The following is a 23,033-nucleotide window of genomic DNA, read 5'->3' on the forward strand; positions in this document are numbered from 1 at the left end:
TGGGCTTTGTTGCAAGGAAAAGTTCCAGGACCGGTGTTCCTGTGGTATAGACTGTGGCTATGGGTGAGAATCCTCATAAGGTTGGGAGGTTGTCTGTAGGAGAGAACAGGCCTGTCACCTAGGGCCTTCTGGAGTGTGGCATCCTGATTAAGGATAGGTTGTAGGTCTTTAATAATTCGTTGCAGTGGTTTGAGTAGGGGACTGTAGGTGACGATCAGTGGTGTTCTGTTCTTGGCTTTTTTTGGCCTATCTTGGAGTAGCTGGTCTCTGGGTATTCGTCTGGCCCTGTCGATTTGGTTTTTTTTATTTCTCCTGGTGGGTAGTTCAGGTTTATGAATATTTGATAAAGATTTTGTAGTTTTCGGTCTCTGTCAGTAGGATCAGAGCAAATGCAATTGTACCTAAGGGCTAGACTGTAAACAACGTATCTAGTTATGTGTGCAGGATGGAAGCTAGAAGCGTGTAGGTAAGTATAACGATCAGTGGGTTTCTGGTACAGTGTGGTACTGATCAGGCCATCCTTGATATGTACTGTAGTGTCCAGGAAATGTCTCTCTTGTGTGGAGTAATCGAGGCATAAGTTGATTGTGGGGTGCAGATTGTTAAAGTCTCTGCATACTTATTAAAAACACATTCAGAAATAGGAACTTGCAAAAAAAACCAAAAATACCCAAAAACCCCCCAAAAAATAAACCATAGGAAGACCCCCTGTTCACCCCAAAACAAGGGATTTAATTCCTTCCCCACCTTCCAAAATTATATTATCTCCCCACACACAAGCCTCCTTGGTATTCTTGGCTGAAATGACTTTGAGAGTTCCTTGGAGGTATTCAAATTTGAGCTCTGCTGGAGGATGGGGGTAGATGAATTCCAGAGTCAAGGGCCCCTCACTAAGAATGCTTTACCACTAACTCTGCAGGTTGTTATCCTGGGTAGAACATCTTATCATGCGAGAAGAGAGGTTGTGACTAAGGTTGACAATACCCAAATTATCTGTCATCTATAAATCATAAACATCACTTTAAATTTCCCCCAGTCCCCCAGATCAGATGGAGTCCAATTTGTGGAAAAGGCCACAAATACCATGTACTCCTTGCATAAAACATCCCCAAATCCTGTATCCCTAACTGCCAACTTGAGTGGAAAATGGGAAGCAGGCACTTCCAAATGCTCTCACAGCCTGTAAACATCAGTAGTACAACTCAGGAAATAAGGCACTATTTGTCATAAGGATAGAGGAATTGAGTACACCAAAATAAGTCATGCAAGCCTCCCAAATAAATAGCCATGTAATTAGTCATGCTCAGAAGTGGGGTACAACCATTCAGAGGCAATGGTTTAAGCAATCTTTCCCCAAAACTGGAGATAAACACAGCCCCAAACGGTCCCACTGGGGCTATCTTCAAGATTTATATGTAGGATTAGCTTCCTTTTCTCTTCCCTGTAAATCTTTTTGGAACTTTATTTTATTTTTGGCCCCAGTGCTGTTTAGCTTGTTGGTTCTCTGGGCACATAGCGCAGATTGGTTTAATTTTTTCAGTTATTATTTATAAAAACCCATATTCTTTTGAGATAGTGCTTTAAGCATTAATTACTATTATTACTGTTGGTACTCTGGGAATATGAAATAAAAAAATAGTGTGCATGCCCGCGCGCGCGCACACACGCACACACACACTGTCTTTCTCTTCATGCATATTTACCCTTTCTGTCTCACCCAGATATTCTTCCAATATTCTACTGAAATTACAAATTCTGAAGAAACAATCTAGATATGAAATAATAGATACTTTATGATTGATATTTTCTTACCTACATGACTGCATAAGACCAGCAAGACTCTGAAAGAAGCCAACATCTTTTTTATCCTTGAGGTAGTCGAGCATTTTCTACAACAAACAAACCACATAGTATAAATGTTAAATAATTAAGTGTCTGATATTCTATGATAATCAGTCAGTCTTGTGAAATAATTATGATGGCATTTATAAATTAGATAGACTACTTGGCAAAAGTCTTAGTACCACATGTCAAATGGATATTTTATGACCAACCAAACCTTCCAGAGGAGGTGGTCATCAAGATTTTGACACTTTTTAAAGGAATTATTGGAATAATCACTAGCTTCATCACATTCAGAACTAAATGCAAAATTAATTGATTATTCTAGTTCATTAGCAAGCTGGAAGGGAAGAAAGAAGGAGAAATTGTTATTTCTTTTTAAAATATATGGAAAGTTCTCTGTGTTTTGGCAATCACAATTTAGATAATTTATAGCTATGAAAAAATAACTATTGGGAACAATATTGCAATGTTACAATTCAGACTGAATGACTGTGACACAACCTACACACTATTGCAATGATCTTTGCACAAGATATGTCTTGTAAAGTATCATTTGGCATTTCATAATCTCCTCGTTATTACTGTCCTGATAAAATGTGTGCAGTAACATTTTGTCTGAAGTTATAAGATTTTTTTATAGTATGTTATTTACATTTGTTCCAAATGCAGGTGAGCAAACAGATACGTCTCAAACAAGAGGATGTGTGTTCTGCTTAATTTACATTTAAGCAGCATTGAGAGCATCAAGCAGGAAGGGAGAACACAGTAGTTCAAACAAGTGGGATAACTAGCCAGAAATATCCTTACATATCCTTACTCTTTCTCCTGACTCTCATCAGGAAATATTTTCCAAGAGGATGGCTGACACTACAAAAAGCAGAAATAAATATTCCAAGGGACTCCCCTCCTCTCTTTCTTTCTGTTCATCAATTTACTGCACAAGACAGGACAAAAGAAGCAGACAATAGAGGAAGGGGTCCTGACCTAAGAAATTTGGCCAGTAAAACAACTGAGCAAGTAAGAAGAAAAACTTTGCTTTCAATTTACCATACTTTGTAAAGTTAGACACCAGTTTCATTTTGTCTTTATTTTTCTTATAACCATCTTTGCTTTTTACACCTCTTTATTTGCATTCCCTTCATGTCTCTTTGCAGTTAATAAACATGTTTTACTATTTTATCTAATCCAGTGTATTTAAACTGAAGTTTCTGAAAAAATAATTGAAATAAATGGACATATTATCTTAATAAATCACAGACAATAGATAACATTTGTGTTGTCCAGGAGATGGCTGGTCAGTACAGCACATAAATTTCTGTAAGAAATGGTAAGACTCGGGGGGAGTTGGGGTTACCCTGAAATATAGACAAGGCTGGTGAGAGACAGAGTGAAATCCAAGTGAGGCTGGCAGGTTGCAGTTACACACAGACACTCAGGATGTGACTGGCATGTTGGAAGCTTGTTTGTGAGTGGCACAGGTAGGAGCTACTACAGCAAGGCATTATAAGGCACCCAGGGTTACAGGGCAGGTGTGACACAACAGCTCATCAGTCTGAAAAAATACTAACAGTCAGGAGTTGTTTTTGCAGCAATAACATCACAAGGTAATTGGTCAGAGTGTGTATTTTGGGGAGTTATATGCATACTGACAGGAATTTCCAGTCAGTCTTATCACTACATATAGAAAGGCAGATTTTGAATAAGATCATTATTTTGACCTTGATTCAATATCATATTATTTCAGTTTCAATGGCAGCTACTAGTAAGTAACCAATGAGGCTAATCCTGCCAAACATGCTTTGTAGTAAGTCTTCCCCCTTCTCGTCAGCAGCACAACGGAGAAAGCTGCAGAGTTGAGGTGGGGCGAGAGGAGGGAGAGCTAGCAATACTCAAGCCTTTCAGTGCAACAGCACACAATGCAATCAAGGGAGGGGGAAGCTGCAGATCGTAGAAGTCTAGACCCCTCACAAAAGCATTTCTTTCCTGTCAAAGTACTGTTGCCTCTTTCTTAAGGGCAATCAATTTCAGGATCTTCCAGAAGGTCAGCTTCTGGTTTTGGTGAAAAATGTATGTCTCTGAGCCACATCTGGGGTAATTTGCACTTATATGAATGTTTTTATCTACTCTATGTCTTGTTACAGTGAAAATCAGATAGACCCAATCCTACACAAGTAACTGTGAAAACCTCTGCTCTGTTGCTCTGAGCTATCATCAAGAACAGTTGCCTTAGTCACCATTCCCCTTTTCCTCCATCTTTCCTCCTGCTGCTTTAGTTACTGTCTCTCATACCTCTTGCTCTGGTATCACTCTAAACTCAGGAGACAGAAGAGAAACAGCAGATTCACCACACACCTGGGTAGGGAGTATAAGATGCAGGGGAAGGAACTGACTTCCCAAACTGCCAGGTGTGGCTCTGCCCTCCATGTGCTGCAGGACAAAAGAGGCTCATGTAGGAGGTTGAAGGCCTGTCTGTGCAGTGACCACTTTTCCCTTTAGCATTTCTTTGACCTTACCTGCTTTCACATCCACACAGACAAACATATACATTTAAAAATGCAAACACAACAAAACAAAAATCTTACCCAAACAAAAAACACCAGTACACACTTCTCCCCTTTGGGAAATAGATGACAGATAAAATAACACATGACAAATGTTAGTCACATCACGTAATGTTTTACTGGAATGCATTCAGATACTACATGGATGAGTGTTGGTTAAGAACCTACAAAAATAGATTGGCTAGAATAGAATGGTTAGGCTCAAACACTTTACCTGTTGAACTGTAGAATTTCCTCCATTTAAGATGGCAATCCCAAGCTTTAAGGTAGATGCAACCATGGGACCCATCTCACCTTAAAAATATCAAACCAGTATTTTACGTTCATATTGAAAACAAACAAACAAACAAACCTACTCTAGTAACTTACTGTGCTTTAGGAGATGCAAAGCATGGAGTGAGTCACATAGAAGTTTACAGGAGAGGATCACTTAAACAATCTCTCAGGTAAAATAGATATATGCATGCTTCCTTCACTAAACACAATATCTTAGAGCAGATCTATGTTACTGTTATATATGATGTAACTTATGTCACTCAGGGGTGTGAAAAAGCTCTTCCTATGGTCCATGCAAGTTACACTGACCTAAATGCCAATATGGTCAGTGCTATGTCATCAGGAAAGGTTCTCTCATAACACAGTTACCAGCACTTGTGGTGATGGAGTAACTATGCCAGTGGAAGAGTACCTTCACCAGATGCACTGTAGTAGTGCAGTTGTGTCAAAGTAGCATGTTCAGTGTAGACTAGCCCTTAGAATATAAGAAGACATAATGTCGAAATTAATATAGACAGAGGAAAGAAAAAAGGAAAGACATACAGAACTTTGATCAAAGAATGGATGACTTGAGCAGCTGGTTCTGAGATTGGATGCACTACTTAAAACTGACTTGTCATTTTAACAATGTTTTCTTATTGTATGCCCATACAGACAAACCTTTAACGCTTCCTCCAGGATTAAATATAAATACTATGTCTACACTAGAAGCATCTTTCTATAGAAGTTAGTGTCAGAAGAGATGTTCCAACAAAACTTCTGTCACCAATATCATGTATATGCATGAAAGTGGATCATATTTTGACCTGCTCTGTCAACAAAAGGGCACCCCAGAGCATCTATAAAACTTTTTTTTGACAGTTTCTGTTGACAAGCCACATTTTGTGTGTAGATGCTCCATGAGTTTTGTCAACAAAAACCCAGCTTTGTCTACAAACTCTAGTGTAGACATAGCCAAAGTGAAGACTTTCAATATAGTACCTAGAGGAAGTTGGTTACTTCTGTTTATGAAAGAGAGATTCGTTTAGGTAATAGTGGAGTATAAGCAGAGCAGAGCAAGGTAGATGACAAAGAAAAATGATTGCAGAAAAATGGAGAATGACTGTACACATAGCTTGACTTCCATAGTTGATGGGGCAGCTTTAGTCAAGTTAAATTCTGCACATGTCCAAGGCTTGCAGCTGGAGTGCAACACTTCCTATCCCCCATGAACAATGCTAAGGGCTTTATGAATAGAAGCCTAAAGTTATACTATTTAGCAACATACAGTGAAAAGACATTAATGAGGTAGGGGATAAAAGAACAGATTATAAACAGGCACAGGTGAGCTTGATCAAAAAAAAAAAATCAGAGCTGGTGCTAAGTGCCTAGAGACATAAACCTAATAATTCTGGAGCCTTATTTTGTCATTACGCATCCAGGGCACAGGGTGACATATTCCCTTGTCAGCCCCATGGGTCCCTGCGTTTCCTGGCAGTTCTCTGTTGTGCCTCAGAGATAGGCAAGTCCAGAATGGGGAGGACACATCCAGTCCCCTTGCAGGCTGTGCCTGTTCCAATGGAGTAACACTCTGGGGAAGGGTGGGGGGAGTCCAGACCCACCCTCTACCCTGGACTCCGGCCCAGGGTCCCTATGACAACAAGAGGCCGCTGGCAGGGTCTTCACCCCTGCCACAAGGTAGCAACCTCATGCTGCTGAAATCAGGGGCTATCAACACCGGATTACTACAGAGCAGTTCGGAGATCCTTGAATGCAGCCTTGGCTGCCTCCGACCGTTTTACTGGTTCAGGGCCTTGAGCTTTCACCAAGTCTTTCAGGGGGCTGGCCCGCATAGCAAAGTGGGGAATGAACCATTGACAATACCCCACAACCCCCAGGAAAGCCCTTGCTTTTTCCATTTAGGTTGAGGCCACTGTTGAATGGCCTCTAGCTTGTTTAGCTGGGGCTTTACTACACCCATCCCCACAACATACCCGAGGTACTTGGCCTCAGCAAACCCCACAGCGCGCTTATAAGGATTTGCCGTGAGGCCCACTCGCCTAAAAGTGTCTAGGACAGCCTCTACCTGTTCCAGGTGGGCTTCCGAGTCCAGGGTATGTATCACTACGTCATCTAGGTAGGCGGCCGCGTACCTGGTGTGGGGTCACAACAGTTTGTCCATCAGGCGTTAGAAGGTGACTGGTGCCCCATGAAGTGCAAATGGGAGAACTGTGTATTGAAATAGTTCCTCAGGTGTGGAGAATGCCATCTTCTCCTTGGCGTCTTCAGCCAGTGGGATCTGCCAGTAGCCTTTGGTTAAGTCTAGTGTGGTCAGGTACCGAGCATTGCCCAGGCCATCTAACAACTCATCGATACATGGTATGGGATAGGCATCAAACTGGGAGATTTCATTCAGTCTCCCGAAGTCATTAAAAAAACGCATGGTGCCATCTGGTTTTGGTACCAGAACTATGGGGCTGGACCACTGGCTGTTGGATTCCTCAATAAGGCTCATCTTCAGCACCTTTTGCACTTCCACCTTGATTTCTTCCTTTTGGCAGCTGGAACCCGGTAAGGTTTCATCGTCACACGGGCCCCAGGATTTGCAATTATATCATGAACTGCTTCTGAGGTTCAGCCAGGTTTTTCAGAGAACACATCCTGGTTCCAGGCAATCATGTCAAGGACTTCCCTTTTCTGGGCTGGTGTTAACTCAGAGCCTACTTTCACCAGGACTGCAGACTCATCCGGCGGGTTGCCCCTTTCCTCCCTTCGGGCCACCAGACAGGCCTGCCTTTCTTGCCAGGGTTTCAAGAGGTTAACATGAGAGAGTTGTTCTGACTCTTGCCGCCCAGGCTGGTGTATTTTATAGTTTACTTCTCTGACTGGCTCAATGACCTCATAGGGACCCTGCTACTGGGCCAGCAGCTCACTTTCATTAGTGAGGACTAACACCATATCCCGGTCTCCAGGTTGAAACCATCGTATCCTGGCCTGGCGGTTGTAATAGGTCCTCTGGGCCTCCTGAGCCTTTTCCATGTGTCTCCTCACTATAGGAGTGACCTGAGCTATGTGGTGCCTCTTGTGCATCACATAATCCACTGTGTTCTTCCCCCTGCTTGGCTCTTCCTCCCAGTTCTCCTTGGCAATGTCTAGAATGCCTCAGGGGTGGCGCCCACACAGCAACTCAAAGGGGGAGAACCAGTGGATGATTGGGGTACTTCCCAGACAGGGAACATGAGGTAGGGTAGTGTCATGTCCCAGTCCCTTCCATCTTTGCTCACAATCTTCTTAATCATTGCCTTGAGAGTCTGATTAAATCTTTCCACCAAGCCATCGGTCTGAGGATGATACACTGAGGTCCTCAGAGTCTGTACATGGGGCAGGGTACAAAGGTCCTTCATCAGTAGAGACATGAACAGGGTGCCTTGATCAGTCAGAATTTCCTTCGGTATACTGACCTGAGCAAATATGTCCACCACCGCTTTGGCGATGCTCTTGGAGGCTGTATTGCAGAGGGGCATGGCTTCAGGGTATCTTGTGGCATAGTCGAGGATCAACAGGATATACTGGTGTACTTGGGTAGTTTATTCCAGTGGACCCACTAGGTCTATCGCTATTCGTTTGAATGGAAACTCGATAATGGATAAAGTTACTGTGGGGCCCTGAGATGGGGCCAAGGACTGTGGAGCTGGCACTCCGGGCAGGAAACACAGTACTGGCAGACATCTTCATGTATCCCCAGCCAGTAAAATCGGCGCAAAGTCCGCGCCTGAGTCGTTTCCACCCCCAGGTGTGCCCCAAAGAGGAGGTGGCTGTGGGCCAGGTCCATAATGACCCACTGATGTTTCCGAGGTGCCAGGAGCAGGTGTACCTCTTATTCTTGGATTTGTGTGATGTGGTACAGTAGGTCGCTTTTGATGATAAAGTAGGGGCCGGGGCCATGTGCCTTGCCCTCTACTGGTACCCCCTCAATCTCCACTACCTCCTTTCTGATGTGTGTGTATCAGGGGTCCTCTGCCTGATCACACCCAAATGTCGCTCTCCCTAGGCCAGCCAGTTCAAGCCCTGGGTGGGGGGGCCCCTCTGGCTCTTCCCTGGGCTGGAACACAATTCTTGGGCCAGTTCTGGGAACACTGGGGTATGCCGCTCTTGAGCTTTTACCTCCCTGTGCTGGGGAAGCTCCCCTGAATCCTGCTCTTCAAGAGGAAGCAAGCCAATGAACCCTGGGAAGTCCCTTCCAATCAATACTGGATAGGATAGGTGTGGGACCACCCCAGCTTGCACCTGAGTGCTGGACCCCTGAATGTGTATCCTCACTCTTGCACAGGGGTAAAAGTTTACCATCTCATGGACGCAAGTCACCCCCATGCGTATCCCTGGCAGTAGCTGTTTGGGTCTCACTAGTTTCCTTGAAATTAGGGTGACAGCACTCCCGGAATCTACTAGCGCCAAAGTCTCCTTTCCTTCTACTCGCACGGAGTGGGTATACTTGTGGGGGGGTCCTGACACCCCCACTAAATCAAGCAGGGCACATGGATCTGACCAGTCCCCAAAATTACACTGCATTGGCTCCTCTCGGTTGGGACACTGGGCAGCTATGTGGCCCAACTCCCCACACCCATAGCTTCTGTAGATTTGCCCAGAACCCCGGGGAAGGTGGGGCCTAGTGTTAGGATCAGGCTGCCGTAGCTCCTTTACCCCAGCCTCTGAGCCCTGTAGCCCCCTCCTTCTTCTCTCTGGGGCCTACCCTGCTCTTGTGCCCAGGATCCTGTAGAGTTAGGGTTGGTAGTCATCCTTTGATAGTAGGTCTGGTGTCCTGGGGACTGCGAGCTAGACCCCTCACTGATAGTCAGTGATCCACTAGGGCAACTGCTTCATCATATTTGGTGGGATCATGCTGGCCCACCCATTTCTGGAGGTCCAGGGGTAATTTCCACATCGGTCTATCACGAGGATCTCCAACATGTCCTCAGTGGTATGGGCCTTGGGGCGCAGCCATTTCTGGGCGAGGTGGACCAGTTCGAATAGCTGAGCCCTCGGTGGCTTACCATCATGATATTCCCAGGCATGGTACTTCTGAGCCCAGGTGGCTGTAGTTGCCCCTAGCCAGGCCAAATCTCTTCCTTGAGCCTCAGATGGGCATTCGCGTGTTCTGCAGGCAAGTCGTAGTAGGTCCTCTGGACATCCCTGCAGAGAAATGGACCCAGGATACTGGCCCATTGCTCCTCTGGCCAGGCTTCTCGCTGTGCCATCCTCTCATAAGCAAGGAGGTAGGCCTCTACGTCATCTCCTGGCACCATCTTGGGGAGACAGCCTGTGGTCTTCAGGGTTCTCACCCCCGCAGTCCCAGGGGTTCGACCTGCCAGCTCCCGAAGCTGATTAACCACTTCTCCAAAGAGGGCATGATCTCCAGCAGCTTGGTCTAGCAGGAGTTTGTTGGTTTCCTGCTGCACCAGGTTGGCCTCCTGTTGGGTCACTGTAGCTTGGACTAATGCCCTCACTAGCTCCTCCATTTTGAGGTACTCTTAACACCCACATCCAAGTGCTCTCGCTTTTTTTTCCTCTCTTCTTTTCTCCATTTACCCCATGTGGTTACTATCGGCTGCCACGCAGTGTAATTCCTACCCCTGACACCAGTGTGACAAATTCCCTTGTCAGCCCCTGTGGGTCCCTGTGCTTCCTGGTGGTTCTCTGTTGTGCCTCAGAGACTCACAGAGACCCCTTATCTGCCCAGGCCTTTCCAGAGACAGGTGTCTCCACTTAGTCAGCCATCCTCATCATAGGCAAGTCCAGAATGGGGAGGACACAGCCAGTCCCCTTGCAGGCCTGCGCCTGCTCCACTGGAGTAACCCGCTGGGGAAGGGTTGGGGGAGTCCAGACCCACCCTCTACCCTGGACTCCAGCCCAGGGTCCCTACGAGAACAAGAGGCTGCTGGCAGGGTCTTCACCCCTGCCCCAATGTAGCAACCTCACCCTGGGCCACTTCATACAAAACTTCCCTGTGCTCCTGCTCCTGCTCCTGCTCCTGCTCCTGCTCCTGCTCCTGCTCCTGCTCCTGCTCCTGCTCCTGCTCCTGCTCTCCAGTGTGCCTCCCAAAACCTTCCCCCCTGCTACCAGGTAGGGAGCCTTTTATAGGGAGCGCAGGGCCTCAGCTGACCAATGAGTGCTGATTAGATTCAGCTATGACTGATTCCTAATGAGGCCCCAGTTGCCTGTCCTAATCGGGCTTAATCAGAAAACAAAAAGGCGTTAGCCCAGTGTCCGGTATTCCTTCCCTCCAGAAGGTTCCTGCAGCTTCCAGGTAGGGGTCTGCCACAACAGCTATAACCTTCCTACCATCTTTCACTCATTGCTACATCAATGGGGCTCCTGCCAGGACCAGGAATACAAGAATACCACAAGAAAGTTTCTTCTCATTGTTTTTCAGCAAGCTATTACGGGATGAACCTGTAGTCAGCAGCTAAATTTTGGGTGTTTGTTGGAAAATGAACCTAAACCCCAACTTTGTTAATAATTATAGTTACAAGGAACAAACTTTAGACCCAAAACATTTTAAAAACCTAATCCAAAAGAAAGTTTTCCATGTGCGTGAGTAGTACGTCTTTACCTTTGCAGGCACTGATTGTTTGAAGCACCATCTCTGCAGCACCCCGATCATGCAGCCTGGCTTGCTGGTACAGGAGCTTCTGTTTTTCCATTTCTTTTTCCTAAGCAGAAATTCTAATTGATTATGCTGAAGACTTCAATCACTATCAGACAGCCAACATTTTTTTGTTCTCTCTCAGTATATGGGCTCTATTGCAACATCACAGACTGACTGAATACACACACAATGCTACTGAACAAATATTTAACATGTTCAATATTTCCCTGTGTTTTTTTTCTTTAGATACTTTTGTTTCACTGTTTATTGGGAAGGAGTTCTCTCAATTGTAAATTATTTGGTTATTTCAAAGTCTATATCCACAGATATATGTACTGTATGTGTCAAACTTGCAATTCTATATTATGTTCTTGTGCAACACTTTTAATAATCTTCTACAGCATGACCATAACTTGATACTGCTCAGCACAGGACTCTTGAGCAAGTTATTCCTGAACGACAGAATAGCTTCATTCAGCTGAGGAAATTTGTTTATAATGAGTAATAAATAATAGGCAGAGTTGTATATTTCAAATAAGATGATGATTTATAATACAAGATACTTTTCCCCAAACCATAACGTATCCCAAAATCATATGAGATATGTGCCTTTTCAGTTTGCATCCTCTGGTGGCAACAAATAATATTGCATGGTACTGCCTGAGCAATGGCTGAAGTTTTTTCTTTATTACTTAAATTACTGAAAATAAAGAAAATACAAAGGCACAGCTAATTCCAGGTGGCTAGGAACTTTCACAAGGTTAACTGAAGTTTGCTGGAGAATTGTAGATGACTAAGCAGTATAAGTTGAAGTTGCATAGAGCCCTATGACAGTGAGTCCATCAGATGGTGTGGTAGAAAAGCTTAGTCAATGGGACATGACACCATAGATTAGTACCATGTCCAAAAACAAATGGCCAAAACATGTGTGACCTAAGAGCAGGAGCAGCTGAGGCAGAAGTAGCCAGAGTGATAGCTTTGCCTCCATAAACTTTCCATCCAAAGTACAGAAAATACACACTGGAAGATGGAAGAGGTTTAAAAAATGAAGGCTTGCTAGATACAGAACATGAAAAATAAAAAATAAAAGCGAGAAAAATAAAAAAATGGGTTCTAATGAATGAAAAAAGAAACCTTTAAATCAAAAGCAAACCAACACAGACATTTATGCTGTTACCAGAGAGTTCTCGCTGAGGCTGGAAAATTTGTTTCTTAAATCTTTGATAATATCGTGCTGCGGAAACAAAATTCATCAAGGTGGGTTTTTTTTTTTCATACTACAGTTAGAGCGCCTTGTGGTTAAATGTTTCCCTTCAATTATGTGATAAGTTGAAATGGAGGCACAGAAAAGAAAAAAAATGTGGCAGCATTGCTTTATAAGTTGCCGAGCTAACATCTGAAAGGTCTGCCTTCATGTTTAAACCTCTTCCTGTGAACTAAAAAACAGAACAAAACTACACACGTTCACACAAACAAATAATCATTACACAAAACCAAATATTCATTATAACGAGTTTCCAAAAAGCTGCAACAAAATATTCTTCATCTGCTTCAGAGGTCAGGGAAAATCAATGAACATCTGATTTTTCCTTTATTTATACTTAGACCCAACAATCTTTTCTTTCTCTTCCATTGCAAGAGTCACTTTAACACTTCTGTCTTCAAGCTTCTCTTAATTATAAAAGTACGATTTGTTGACAGATTGAGTAAAGTACTATAACATGGGGGTGTTCCCTCTATTACCTGCATCCTCTATAAACCATGAGAATGAGAAGATATGATGCCTACTCTTGCACAATGGAAGAGAGGTAGGATGAAGCCTACAGTTTAAATCCAGGATGGAGAAAAAGGAACTTCGGGGATATCATTCTGGGAAACTAAGCCATATATACAGTTGCCAATGACAAGGTGGTTGAGCAAAGCAAGATATGAAGATCAGTCCTTGGATAAGCGCTTCCAAAACTCACATTTGCCCTATTAGCATGGCTAAATTTTTTGGTGCTCCTATCTCCAGAACATGAAGAAGCATAATTGTACATGGGCTCAGAAAAGAAGGCAACCTCCCAGAAGTACAAAAAAGTATGCTAACTAGACTTTTGGGCCTTTTGTTTTAGGTATGATCACTTCGCTGCGGTGTTCACATTTCTAGATACAGCTGCTAGTACTAACGCAGCTATAAGGCAGACTGTTGTATTTAATTGTGCTCAGTAAGGCTGATCCGAAGGAAACTTGAGAAGGCATTAGCTTAGTGCAGTGTGATGGGCAACCTGGGCTAAAGAATGACATGCATGAGTTGCCTTCTATCTCAGGGGACCACAAACTTGATGTAACTAAGTTGGTCTCTCATCCCAGGCCCATAATGTCGTGGAACAAGCCTTGGACACCTGAAGGGGTGGTAGTGATGCCTCCTCTTGTACCTGGAGGTTGCAGAATGTCTCACAGGTGGTGGGTGCCTGCTGCACCCTCCACAATATCATAAAGGGTAAGAGAGGTGCTTTTGTGCAGGAGTGGGTGGCTGATCCTAGGCCCGACTACGAGCAGCTGGCCACTGCCTCCAGTCACCAGGCCCACCAGGACAGGGTTCACATTAGAGAGGCCCTCCAGGAGGCCTTCACTCACGGGCCCCCACTGAGTACCATCCACAGCTACTCCTCACCATCTCCCCCACACAGCCACCTCTCACCATCCTCCATACACACACCATGCCCACCCCCCCCACCCCCACACATCAACCCTAACCATCCCCACTGCCAAGAATGCAGGACACATGAATCCTTGAAAAATAAAACTTTTACTTTAACTATTATTTTACAACTATTAAACATTTAACTCAAAAATGGGGAGGGGGGCAACCTACATAAACGGGGCTGGGGCTGGGAGGGACCTGAACCCAGATCAGGGATGGGATGGACGTGAACCCAGAGGGGGAATGGGGTCCCAGTCAGCCCCAGGATCTCCTCCCTCTTCAGGTTTGTTTCTGTGGTGGGGCTGGGATGGGGTGCAAAGCATGGGCAGGTAGGGCCTTGGGAGGGCTTTGGCATGGTTGGGCTCAGTGGGGAGCTCTGCAGGGGCAACTGGGGGGGTAGCAGGTGGGGGCCCGAAGGCAGGTCACATTGGCCATGTGATCCCGCAGGATGCCTTTAATGTTCTCCAGGTTGGACATCAGCCTGTGCCAGGCCACGTCGGCCTCCTCCAGCCGAAAGCATCACTCCACCATCTTGGCCTGGTGGTGGCTGATGGTGTCATCCCATGACTGCCGCTGAGGTCTCTGGCCATGGGCCCAACATAGTGCTGCTGTTGGGGGGACGTCTGGACCCTCTCCGCCACCTCCGGGGGTGCTCTCTGGGACAAGAGAGGGCATGGGACTCTTCCAGCCCTCAGATGGCACAGCTGTGTGGAGAGAAGTCAATCCCTTATCATGGCCCTCAGGGCCATGCCCCTGGGGGTAACACCCCATCCCTTGGGGGCAACACCCTCCCCATCCAAAGGCCTGGTGGCCATGGGGTAATGAGGGCACAAAGAGGATCCCTGCCTACATGGGACAGTCTCTGTGTGTGGTCCAGCCCCACCTACCTCTCCCGACATGGGCAGCTCATAGCACTGGCTGTCACTAGCGGCTGTCATGGGGTGCTGGGGGGCACAGCTAGCCAGGATGTGCCCGGGCTAGGACCACTGGGCATGTGCGTGGCCCGCTGGCAGCTGTCACTTCTGCCCTGCAAGCTGGAGTGCACACCCTGCCAGAGACTTGCCACAGGGTCCATTGCTGAAGTCTGGCAATGCCTGGCTCCCAGTCATCTGGCTGGATGACCAGACGGGCATGTCAATCACAAGGTCCCCTCATTGCTTGACCACTCCATGGTTGGTTCTGGCTCCTGGCTCCTCATGTGCCTCCAGCTGTGGCTTGTCCCCAGCTGTGCCCAGGATGGTGGGTGGTGGGGAGCTGTCCCAGGGCCCCAGGATGGACTGGAGCTCCCAGTATTGGGGCAGGTAGAGAGACCTGCCCCTGAGTGTCCAGCCTCATCATGGGCTCAGGAGTAGCCCTGCTGGAGCTCTTTGACTTAACTCCAGGATTGGTTCGGAGTGCACTTGGGGTGTCCCCAGGTGCTGAGTCCACAGGCCAGGTGGGTGAAGGCCATGGCATTGCAGCACCTCACCCCCATCTCCCTCAACACCTCCTCCTCTTTCCACAGTCTGAGGAGGTCTCTTAATTTTGGCTCTGTCTAGGAGGAAGCCCTCTTTCTTTCCTCAGATGCAGGCATCAGGGAGCTCTGCGAGGGCTCTGAGGTGGGACCCTGGGGTTCCTGCAGTGGGCAGCTGCTTGCCATAATTTTTTTTTCAGTTTGGGAGTGGGTGAGAGAGTGTGCTGCACTGAGCTCATGGCTGTGGTGCTAGCACACTCAGCTTCCTGTCATGGGGTTTCTGGTTCTGTATGGCTTCAAAGGTCAGCCAGACACAGAGCTCATAGAGCCCCGATGCTGCTAGCCAGGGAGTCTCCATGCTCCAGCTGGTCGGCCCCATGGAGGACTCCTCTTTCGAAAGAGCAGGCCATAGAGCGTCTACATGTGTCTTCTTTCAAAAGTGATTTTTGAAAGGGGATGCTCTTCCTAATATGGGATTGGGATAGGGATTTCAAATTCTGCACCGCATTCCTCTGACTTCCTTTCGAAAGAGCACATTGTACATGTAGACACTCCCCATGTTCTTTCAAAAGAAAGCCAGATATTTCAAATTTCTTTCACTTGTAGACCCAGCTTAAAAGAAAAGTTTTGGATAATAAAGTCAATATTTCAGAGAGTATATTTCAAAAACTCTGATTCTAAAAAAAAAAAAAAAAAAAAAAGATCAGTTATTTTTGAGTGACGTTAACGTATATCATATAAATAAGCGGTAAACAATTAGAAATATACATATGTGGATTTTCACCCTGAAAACTTCTCCCTGCTAGGCTGTGGATCAGCTAGGAGGCTCCATTGTCATCTTCATCAGAAGTAGAATCCACTCAAATCCTCAACATTTTTCTGCTTCATTCTCACATTTCAATTGGTAAAAATCAACCATATGGCAAAGGCAGAAGCCAGATCTGCCCCAAATTTGTATCACAACTAACAATTAATTTACTTACAGTTAGACTACAGTGGTATCTGAGTTATGATACCTGGCCCTAAAATATGTAATAATTACAGTAAACCAAAATATAGATTGAACTTCTCTGGTCTGGCACCCTCAGGACCTGATCAGTGGTGAACTAGAGAATTTGCCAAGCCACGGGAGATCAATATTTTCCAGCAGCATTACCAACATGTCCACTGATTACTGGGCTTTTAGAAGACATTTATGGGTAAACTAGAGCAAAATAAAAGCACAGAACACAGAGAGACAGGACTGGTGGCTGTAAACAAACTTTATGAGACTACAAAAAACTTGGCCACACCCATGGTACATGGACAGCCTGCTAATTAAAATCATGCCTAGATCATTAAAATCATGCCAGATCTACAGAAGTAGTTATTCCTCTTTATTCGGCACTGGTGAGGCCACATCTGGAATATTGTGTCCAGTTTTGGGCCCCCCAGCATAAAAAGGATGTGGATTTGCTGGAGGAGATCAGCGAAGGGCAACAAAAATGATTAAGGGTCTGGAGCACAAGACCTATGAGGAGAGGCTGAGGGATTTGGGCTTGTTTAGTTCACAGAAGAGAAGACTTAGGGATAATTTAATAGCAGCCTTCAACTTCCTGAAGGGGAGCTCTAAAAAGGAGGGTGAGAAACTGTTCTCAGTGGTGTCAGATGGCAGAACAAGGAGTAATGATCTGAAGTTGAAGAGGGAAGCGTGTAGGTTAGATATTAGGAAAAACTACTTCACCAGGCGGATGGTGAAGCATTGGAATGTGTTGCCTAGAGAGGTGGTGGTTTTTCCATCCCTTGAGGTTTTTAAGTCCCGGCTGGACAAGGTCCTGGCTGGGATGACTTAGTGGGGGTTGATCCTGCTTGAAGCAGGGGGCTGGACTAGATGATTTCCTGAGGTCCCTTCCAGCCCTGTGATTCTGTAAAGAAGCATGCCGGACCATGGATTTTATCAGACCAGAAAGTGCCGGACTAGAGTGGTACAATCTGTATTGCAGGTTTGTAATTGGTGGCAAATGTTGATATAATTAACTTTAACCACCAACTCTTCCCATTGGAAGACATACATACACACATTTTCTGTGCTCTAAGTGTATGCTCAAGCTTGATGATGTTATTTGAACATTTCTTTGGATCGTGTGCTTATTTCCTTCTTGAATTCTGAACTATAGGATTATAGCTATTCAGAAAACTAAAATAATCCCAATGTTCTGTTATTGAGAACAAGCCATTTTCTTTGTGTGGGTCTACACTCTCACTTCAAAATATCAGGAAGTGTTTGCCCTTTTATAATAAGCTAATAATGTTGGAATCCTAATGAAGGAATTATATTTTTAGTCATTATGTTGGATGCTAGAAGAAACAAGTCTTGCTTAAAAGTCATTCTTGTCAAATACTTCAAAATTAGGATGTGGCACATGCATTGAATCTATAAGAAGAGTGTCTATTTACTAATGCATTCAGATAGGCTAATTTTAGAGTATGAGTCCTTTGCTCCTATTGAGGAGAAGGTTGACCAGAATTCTTAGCATGGGAGACTATTACTAAGAATTTTACTTTTATTTGACTTTCCCTCTTTCCCTCTATAATTGATCATTATAGGATAAGTGCCCCAGAAATCTGTGTAATCAGCAATTAGCAGATGCTAGGTAAGAGGTATGGATTCTATTTTAAGATAATTTTGTTCTCAGTGTCTCTTCAAAAGACCAAGATGTGACTGAAGTTCATAGTTTATTCACTTTCCCATTTTCAGTAGTCTTTTTTCAAGATCCTCACAAAGAACACTGAAAAACAGTCTTGAAAAACCCCATATCATCTCTGATTACTTGCCTACTATCTGTGAGAAAAGAGTGTGATGGATGTTGTATTGTTTACATCAAGTTATGTGTTTCCAATGGCTTTACAATTAGATAATAGTTGACTGATCGCAACAGGAAGATATAATTATGCTTTTCTCTCTGAATGAAATAGTTTCTTCTTTACTAGTTCTATGACTGCTCAAGTCTAATTCTTTGTATTTATCATCAGAGGAGTGAGGAGCAAATTTGATTTGATGAAGGTTTTTTCAAAACAAATCTGTAAAGCCTCAGGGCTCTTTCAATCAAAGTTCTGGGCTCACAACTGAGATTAAACTTTCATATTTAGCCAATGTGGGTGTGGTACAATTTTAACTCAGTTGTTTCAAGCAGAAAGATACTGGAGGAAGCCAGGTGATTATGTCTGAGCAGAAACAGACATGACTGGAGCTCAGGAATATTATACAGCAGGGCTAAGCAACCTTTCCAAGGCAGAGTGCCAAACTTTGACCTTTTGACCTCTCTGTATGGTCCAAGTGCAAGTGGTACTTTTTAAAGTTACTAGTAGTAGGCATCCTTCGATCCTGAGAGATCATGGGTTTGTGCCCCGGTTGGACTGATTCGAGCAGCATCTTCCGTGGCTGTGCAATCCAATCCGGGAGTGGCAGTCCTTTCCGCACGGTGAGCAGCAGTAGGCAGATGTCGCTGTGGTATCATGGGCACGGATCTTCCTGAGGGCTCTCCTGTCTTCCGCTTCCTTCACCAAGGTAGTTTCATACATAACAAGAGCTTCCCTCACTCCCTGTTTCCAGGCATGTCTGTCTGAGGCTAGCGAATGCCAGGTGTTCACACTGGTAGAGAGAGCACTGAGGTCACGCTTGCATGTGTCTTTGTAGTGCAATTTAGGTCGCCCTTTTGGCCTCTTTCCAGACGCCGGTTCGTCGAAGAGGCGGTCCTTCGGTATTCAGCCATCCATCATGTGTGAGACATGGCCCAGCCAGTGCACACGCCTCTGTTTGAGAAGGGTGAACATGGAGGCGGTGCCTGCCCTCTCAAGCACTGCGCTACTGGGGACCTTGTCCTGCCATGAGATACCGAGTATGCGCTTAAGGCAGCGCATGTGGAATGTGTTGAGCCGCTGCTCTTGTTTTGAACGCAAAGTCCATGTTTCACTGGCATACAGCAGTGTGCTCACAACATAGGCTGTGTAGACCTGCACCTTGGTGTGTACAGTGAGCTTATTGTTAGCCCATACTCTCTTTGTCAGTCTGGAGAACATTGTGGTGGCTTTTCCAATGCGCTTGTTGATCTCGCTATCAAGTGACGAGCTGTCCGAGATCGTCAAGCCTAGGTACACGAAATCATGGACGACTTCCAGGTCGTAGTCTAGCACGTTGATAGATGGCTTGTTACCCACATTTTGGCCCATTACCTGGGTATTCTTTAAGCTGATTGTGAGGCCAAATTCCATACATGCATCCACAAAGCGAGTTATGAGTGACTGCAGTTCCTGCTGAGTGTGAGCAGCAGTAGCTGCATCGTCAGCAACAGGAACTCCCTTAGACGCTTCGTAAGCACCCTGGTCTTCACTCTAAGCCTCGACAGTTTGAAGAGGTTGCCGTCCGTTCTCGTGTAGAGTAACTCTCCAAAGTTACTAATAGTCCTACTTACAACAGCGTCATTAATAAATAAATAAAGATGCAGAGCTTTACCATTTAGGTGGTGGTTGATAGCATTAGCTGGTCTTTTGCTAATCCACAGGTGGCATGGCTTTCAGCAAGCTCCTAGCTGCATGGGGGAGAAGGGGACGGGGCTCAGCTCCCGCCTTGCGTGCCAATGAAAATTGGCTCATGTGCCACTCTTGGCACCAGAGCCGGGGGTTGCTGATCCCTGTTATATGCTAACACAACATGACTCTGTCTCTTTCTAGTAGCCATCTCACATAGAAAGAATTGAATCTATTAGTGCGTTTGAGCTAATGAACTGGCCCTTTAGTTTTAGCAGCAGACGCTTGTGCTATTGCATACAGAAGCCTGGCTTCAAGTCCCAGGAATAGCCACCAGGAGTTTTGTTATAGTTGCAGGCACTAAGTTCTAGTCATTCTATAAAGTTATACTTAAAGTTATGAACATGTTTTGAAAGCCTGAAATAATTGAAATGTGCAAATGGAATATTAAAACAGAATAACTTTAGAGAAGACAAAAAGGAAAAGAAACAGTTACTTCATCTCATTCTGTAATTATCACTTTTCTTTTAATTTATCCTCATCGTATCTGCTTTTCAAGATCTTCCCTATCCTGCACCACAAAAGATTTTCCACATGCTGTGTGCTGAAGACAAGGTAATGCAGAGAATAAATCCTATTGCACAGTCCTTACACAAGTAAAATATCCAGAAAACTTCAGGGTCCCTTAAAAATGTTTATGTTAAACCTTTATATTTGTTTCACTCTGTGTTCTCTGCGGTAAGTCTATATGTAATCCTAAATCAGACATACTGAAATATAGACAGGGAAAGTAAAATGGAATGTAACACAGTGACAACTCAAGGTTTAAAATTAAGGCTTCATAAGTGTGTGTGTGTGTGTGTGTGTGTGTGTGTGTGTGAGATATAAAAACCAAAATACCCATTCCCATTCTGCTTAATGTCAGCATATACCTTCCTCCTGCTGGAAGTCTAGTTCTACCAGATTTAGTGGGTTTTTTTCTTTTTTTTTAAGTTAAAAGTACATTGTTGAGATAATATTCAGCTGCATTAAAACATCTTTTCTACACTGGGGTCCTGCTAGCATTTTACAGGATCATAACACAAAAGGAATTTTTCAAAGCACAGATGACAAAGAATGAAAATGAGGGAGATAAAAGCAAATTCACAGGCCATCTAAGTAGCACCTACAGGCAGACGTGTCATTAAAATACAACAGATTCATTCTCAAAGTGAACATCCAATAAACATATTCTTGGCAATAATAAAAATTTAGTTCCTCTTCTACTTGCAGAGTTCCCTTGTTCATGCTGTTTTCTATTTGCATTCTTCCCATCTTTCCTCCCAGGAAAGACTTATATGCAGTACAGATGCTATTTCAGAGACTGATCCTAATCCCACTGAAGTAGCACATGGCCCATCCTTAGCTACTACACTAACGCATCTCATTGCTAGATATTTCTACACCTTCTTTACTTTGACACTCTAGCCACCGGACTGCCTAAATATATTGACAGCTCTAAAGAATGTTGATTCTCTGAGCAACACAGTGGCTACTATTAAAAAGTAAACAACTGCAAATTGTTTATTAGACAGCAAATCAGACACTACATTCTCGTATGTATTTAGCATAGTAACATGAAATCTGCTGACAATTGATGACTTTCTAGGTAACCCCTCCATGATATTGAAATCTTGATAAAACTGCAGTGGTGTGGAGATGACATCAATAAGCATGCAAGTTTCAACATACCAGTAAGTGCTCTATTTGTTGGTGAGTGACTGCAATAAATATTAAGACAATCCTCTGGTATTTTTAGTTTGATCTGGTGCACTGTTTACAGTATAAATGTGCCAGGGAATTAGACAATTGAATTTGTGCATAATTCAATTATTCTGACTGAGTGTATGTATGTATATGGCAAGGAACGACAACATATATGTGTAAAGTGGACAGAAATCTTTAAGGTTAAGGAGATCATTCCTCTAATCCTCTTGGAGCACGACCATATCTTCTTTTGAATTTTTTGCCTCACATGCTGACTCACCAAATATTAATATTGAGAACAAAATGCACCTAGTCAAGGCATATATGCTAAAAATGGCTCATTTTACCAGGTGTGCTGAGAATGCCTATGTGTTTGCTTTCCTGAATCCTGATCTTGGTAGCTGGTGAGAAGGGAGAATATTGGATCATAGGATATTCTGAAAAGTAAGAAAATTGGGTTGGACTTTCTGCTCCTCAATTTCTAATTATCTGCAGACAGATAACACTTCTTTTTAAATAGCAGAGAAAATAAAGATATTACAGTGCTAATTATGGCATGTTAAAATGTTATTTGTTTCTAAGATGCATGTTGACAAGCATCAACCAGCAGTACTTAGCGTGTTACAAGTTTCACTGGCTCTATTGGTCCTATCCTTAAATTGATGTATTAATAGGAAAATGTTATATAGTGTTAGATTTTAGGTTATTAGTATTAGGTTAGATTTTGAGAAACAGTATCTGACCACATATTTATAAAAACAACGAGGAGTCCTGTGGCACCTTCAACCTAACAGATTTATTTGAGCATAAACTTCTGTGGGTAAAAACCACTTCACCGGATGCATCCAAGAAGCAATTATTAATCAACAAAAGTGCATGCCCAAAAAATCTGTTAGGCCGTTTCTACACACGCCACTTGAAAGCGGCATGCTAATAAATGGCCAGAAATATGCTAATGAGGCACAGATGCAAATTCCCCACACCTCATTAGAATAAGGTCACATGATTTGGAGTCTGGAAGATGTTCTTACAGACTCCAAAATGCCGTTTAGAAGCACAGCCTGCGGGGAGTCTTCCGGAAGGAAGTCCTTCCTCCGTAGGCCCCTTCTTCCCAAAAATTTCAGGAAGGGGCCTCCAGAAGAAGTACTTCCTTCTGGAAGACCCCCCGCCCCGGGGGCCACGCTTCGAAACGGCGTTTTGGAGGCTGGAAGAATGTCTTTTGGACTCCAAATCATATGACTTTATGCAAATGAGGTGTGGGGAATTTGCATCTGTGCCTCATTAGCATATTTCTGGCCATTTATTAGCATGCCACTAGCATGCATAGAAACAGCC

The 23,033-nt window shown here is 44.3% G+C and overlaps 1 protein-coding gene across 13 annotated transcripts in view; it reads right to left on the reverse strand.

Moving 5' to 3' along the window:
* The window catches only part of RYR2 (ryanodine receptor 2), a 975,983-nt gene that overhangs the window by 107,093 nt on the left and 845,857 nt on the right, over positions 1-23,033 (reverse strand). For all 13 annotated transcript variants that reach the window (XM_074990102.1, XM_074990110.1, XM_074990109.1 and 10 more), the window contains 3 exons: positions 11,272-11,371; positions 4,621-4,700; positions 1,813-1,889 (listed from right to left, as the gene is read on the reverse strand). In XM_074990102.1, coding sequence (XP_074846203.1) covers positions 1,813-1,889; positions 4,621-4,700; positions 11,272-11,371 — 257 coding nt within the window. The remainder of the gene's footprint in view (positions 1-1,812; positions 1,890-4,620; positions 4,701-11,271; positions 11,372-23,033) is intronic.

The sequence above is a fragment of the Carettochelys insculpta genome, chromosome 3 (genome assembly GCF_033958435.1).
Source record: "Carettochelys insculpta isolate YL-2023 chromosome 3, ASM3395843v1, whole genome shotgun sequence".
Classification (NCBI taxonomy): Eukaryota; Metazoa; Chordata; order Testudines; family Carettochelyidae; genus Carettochelys; species Carettochelys insculpta.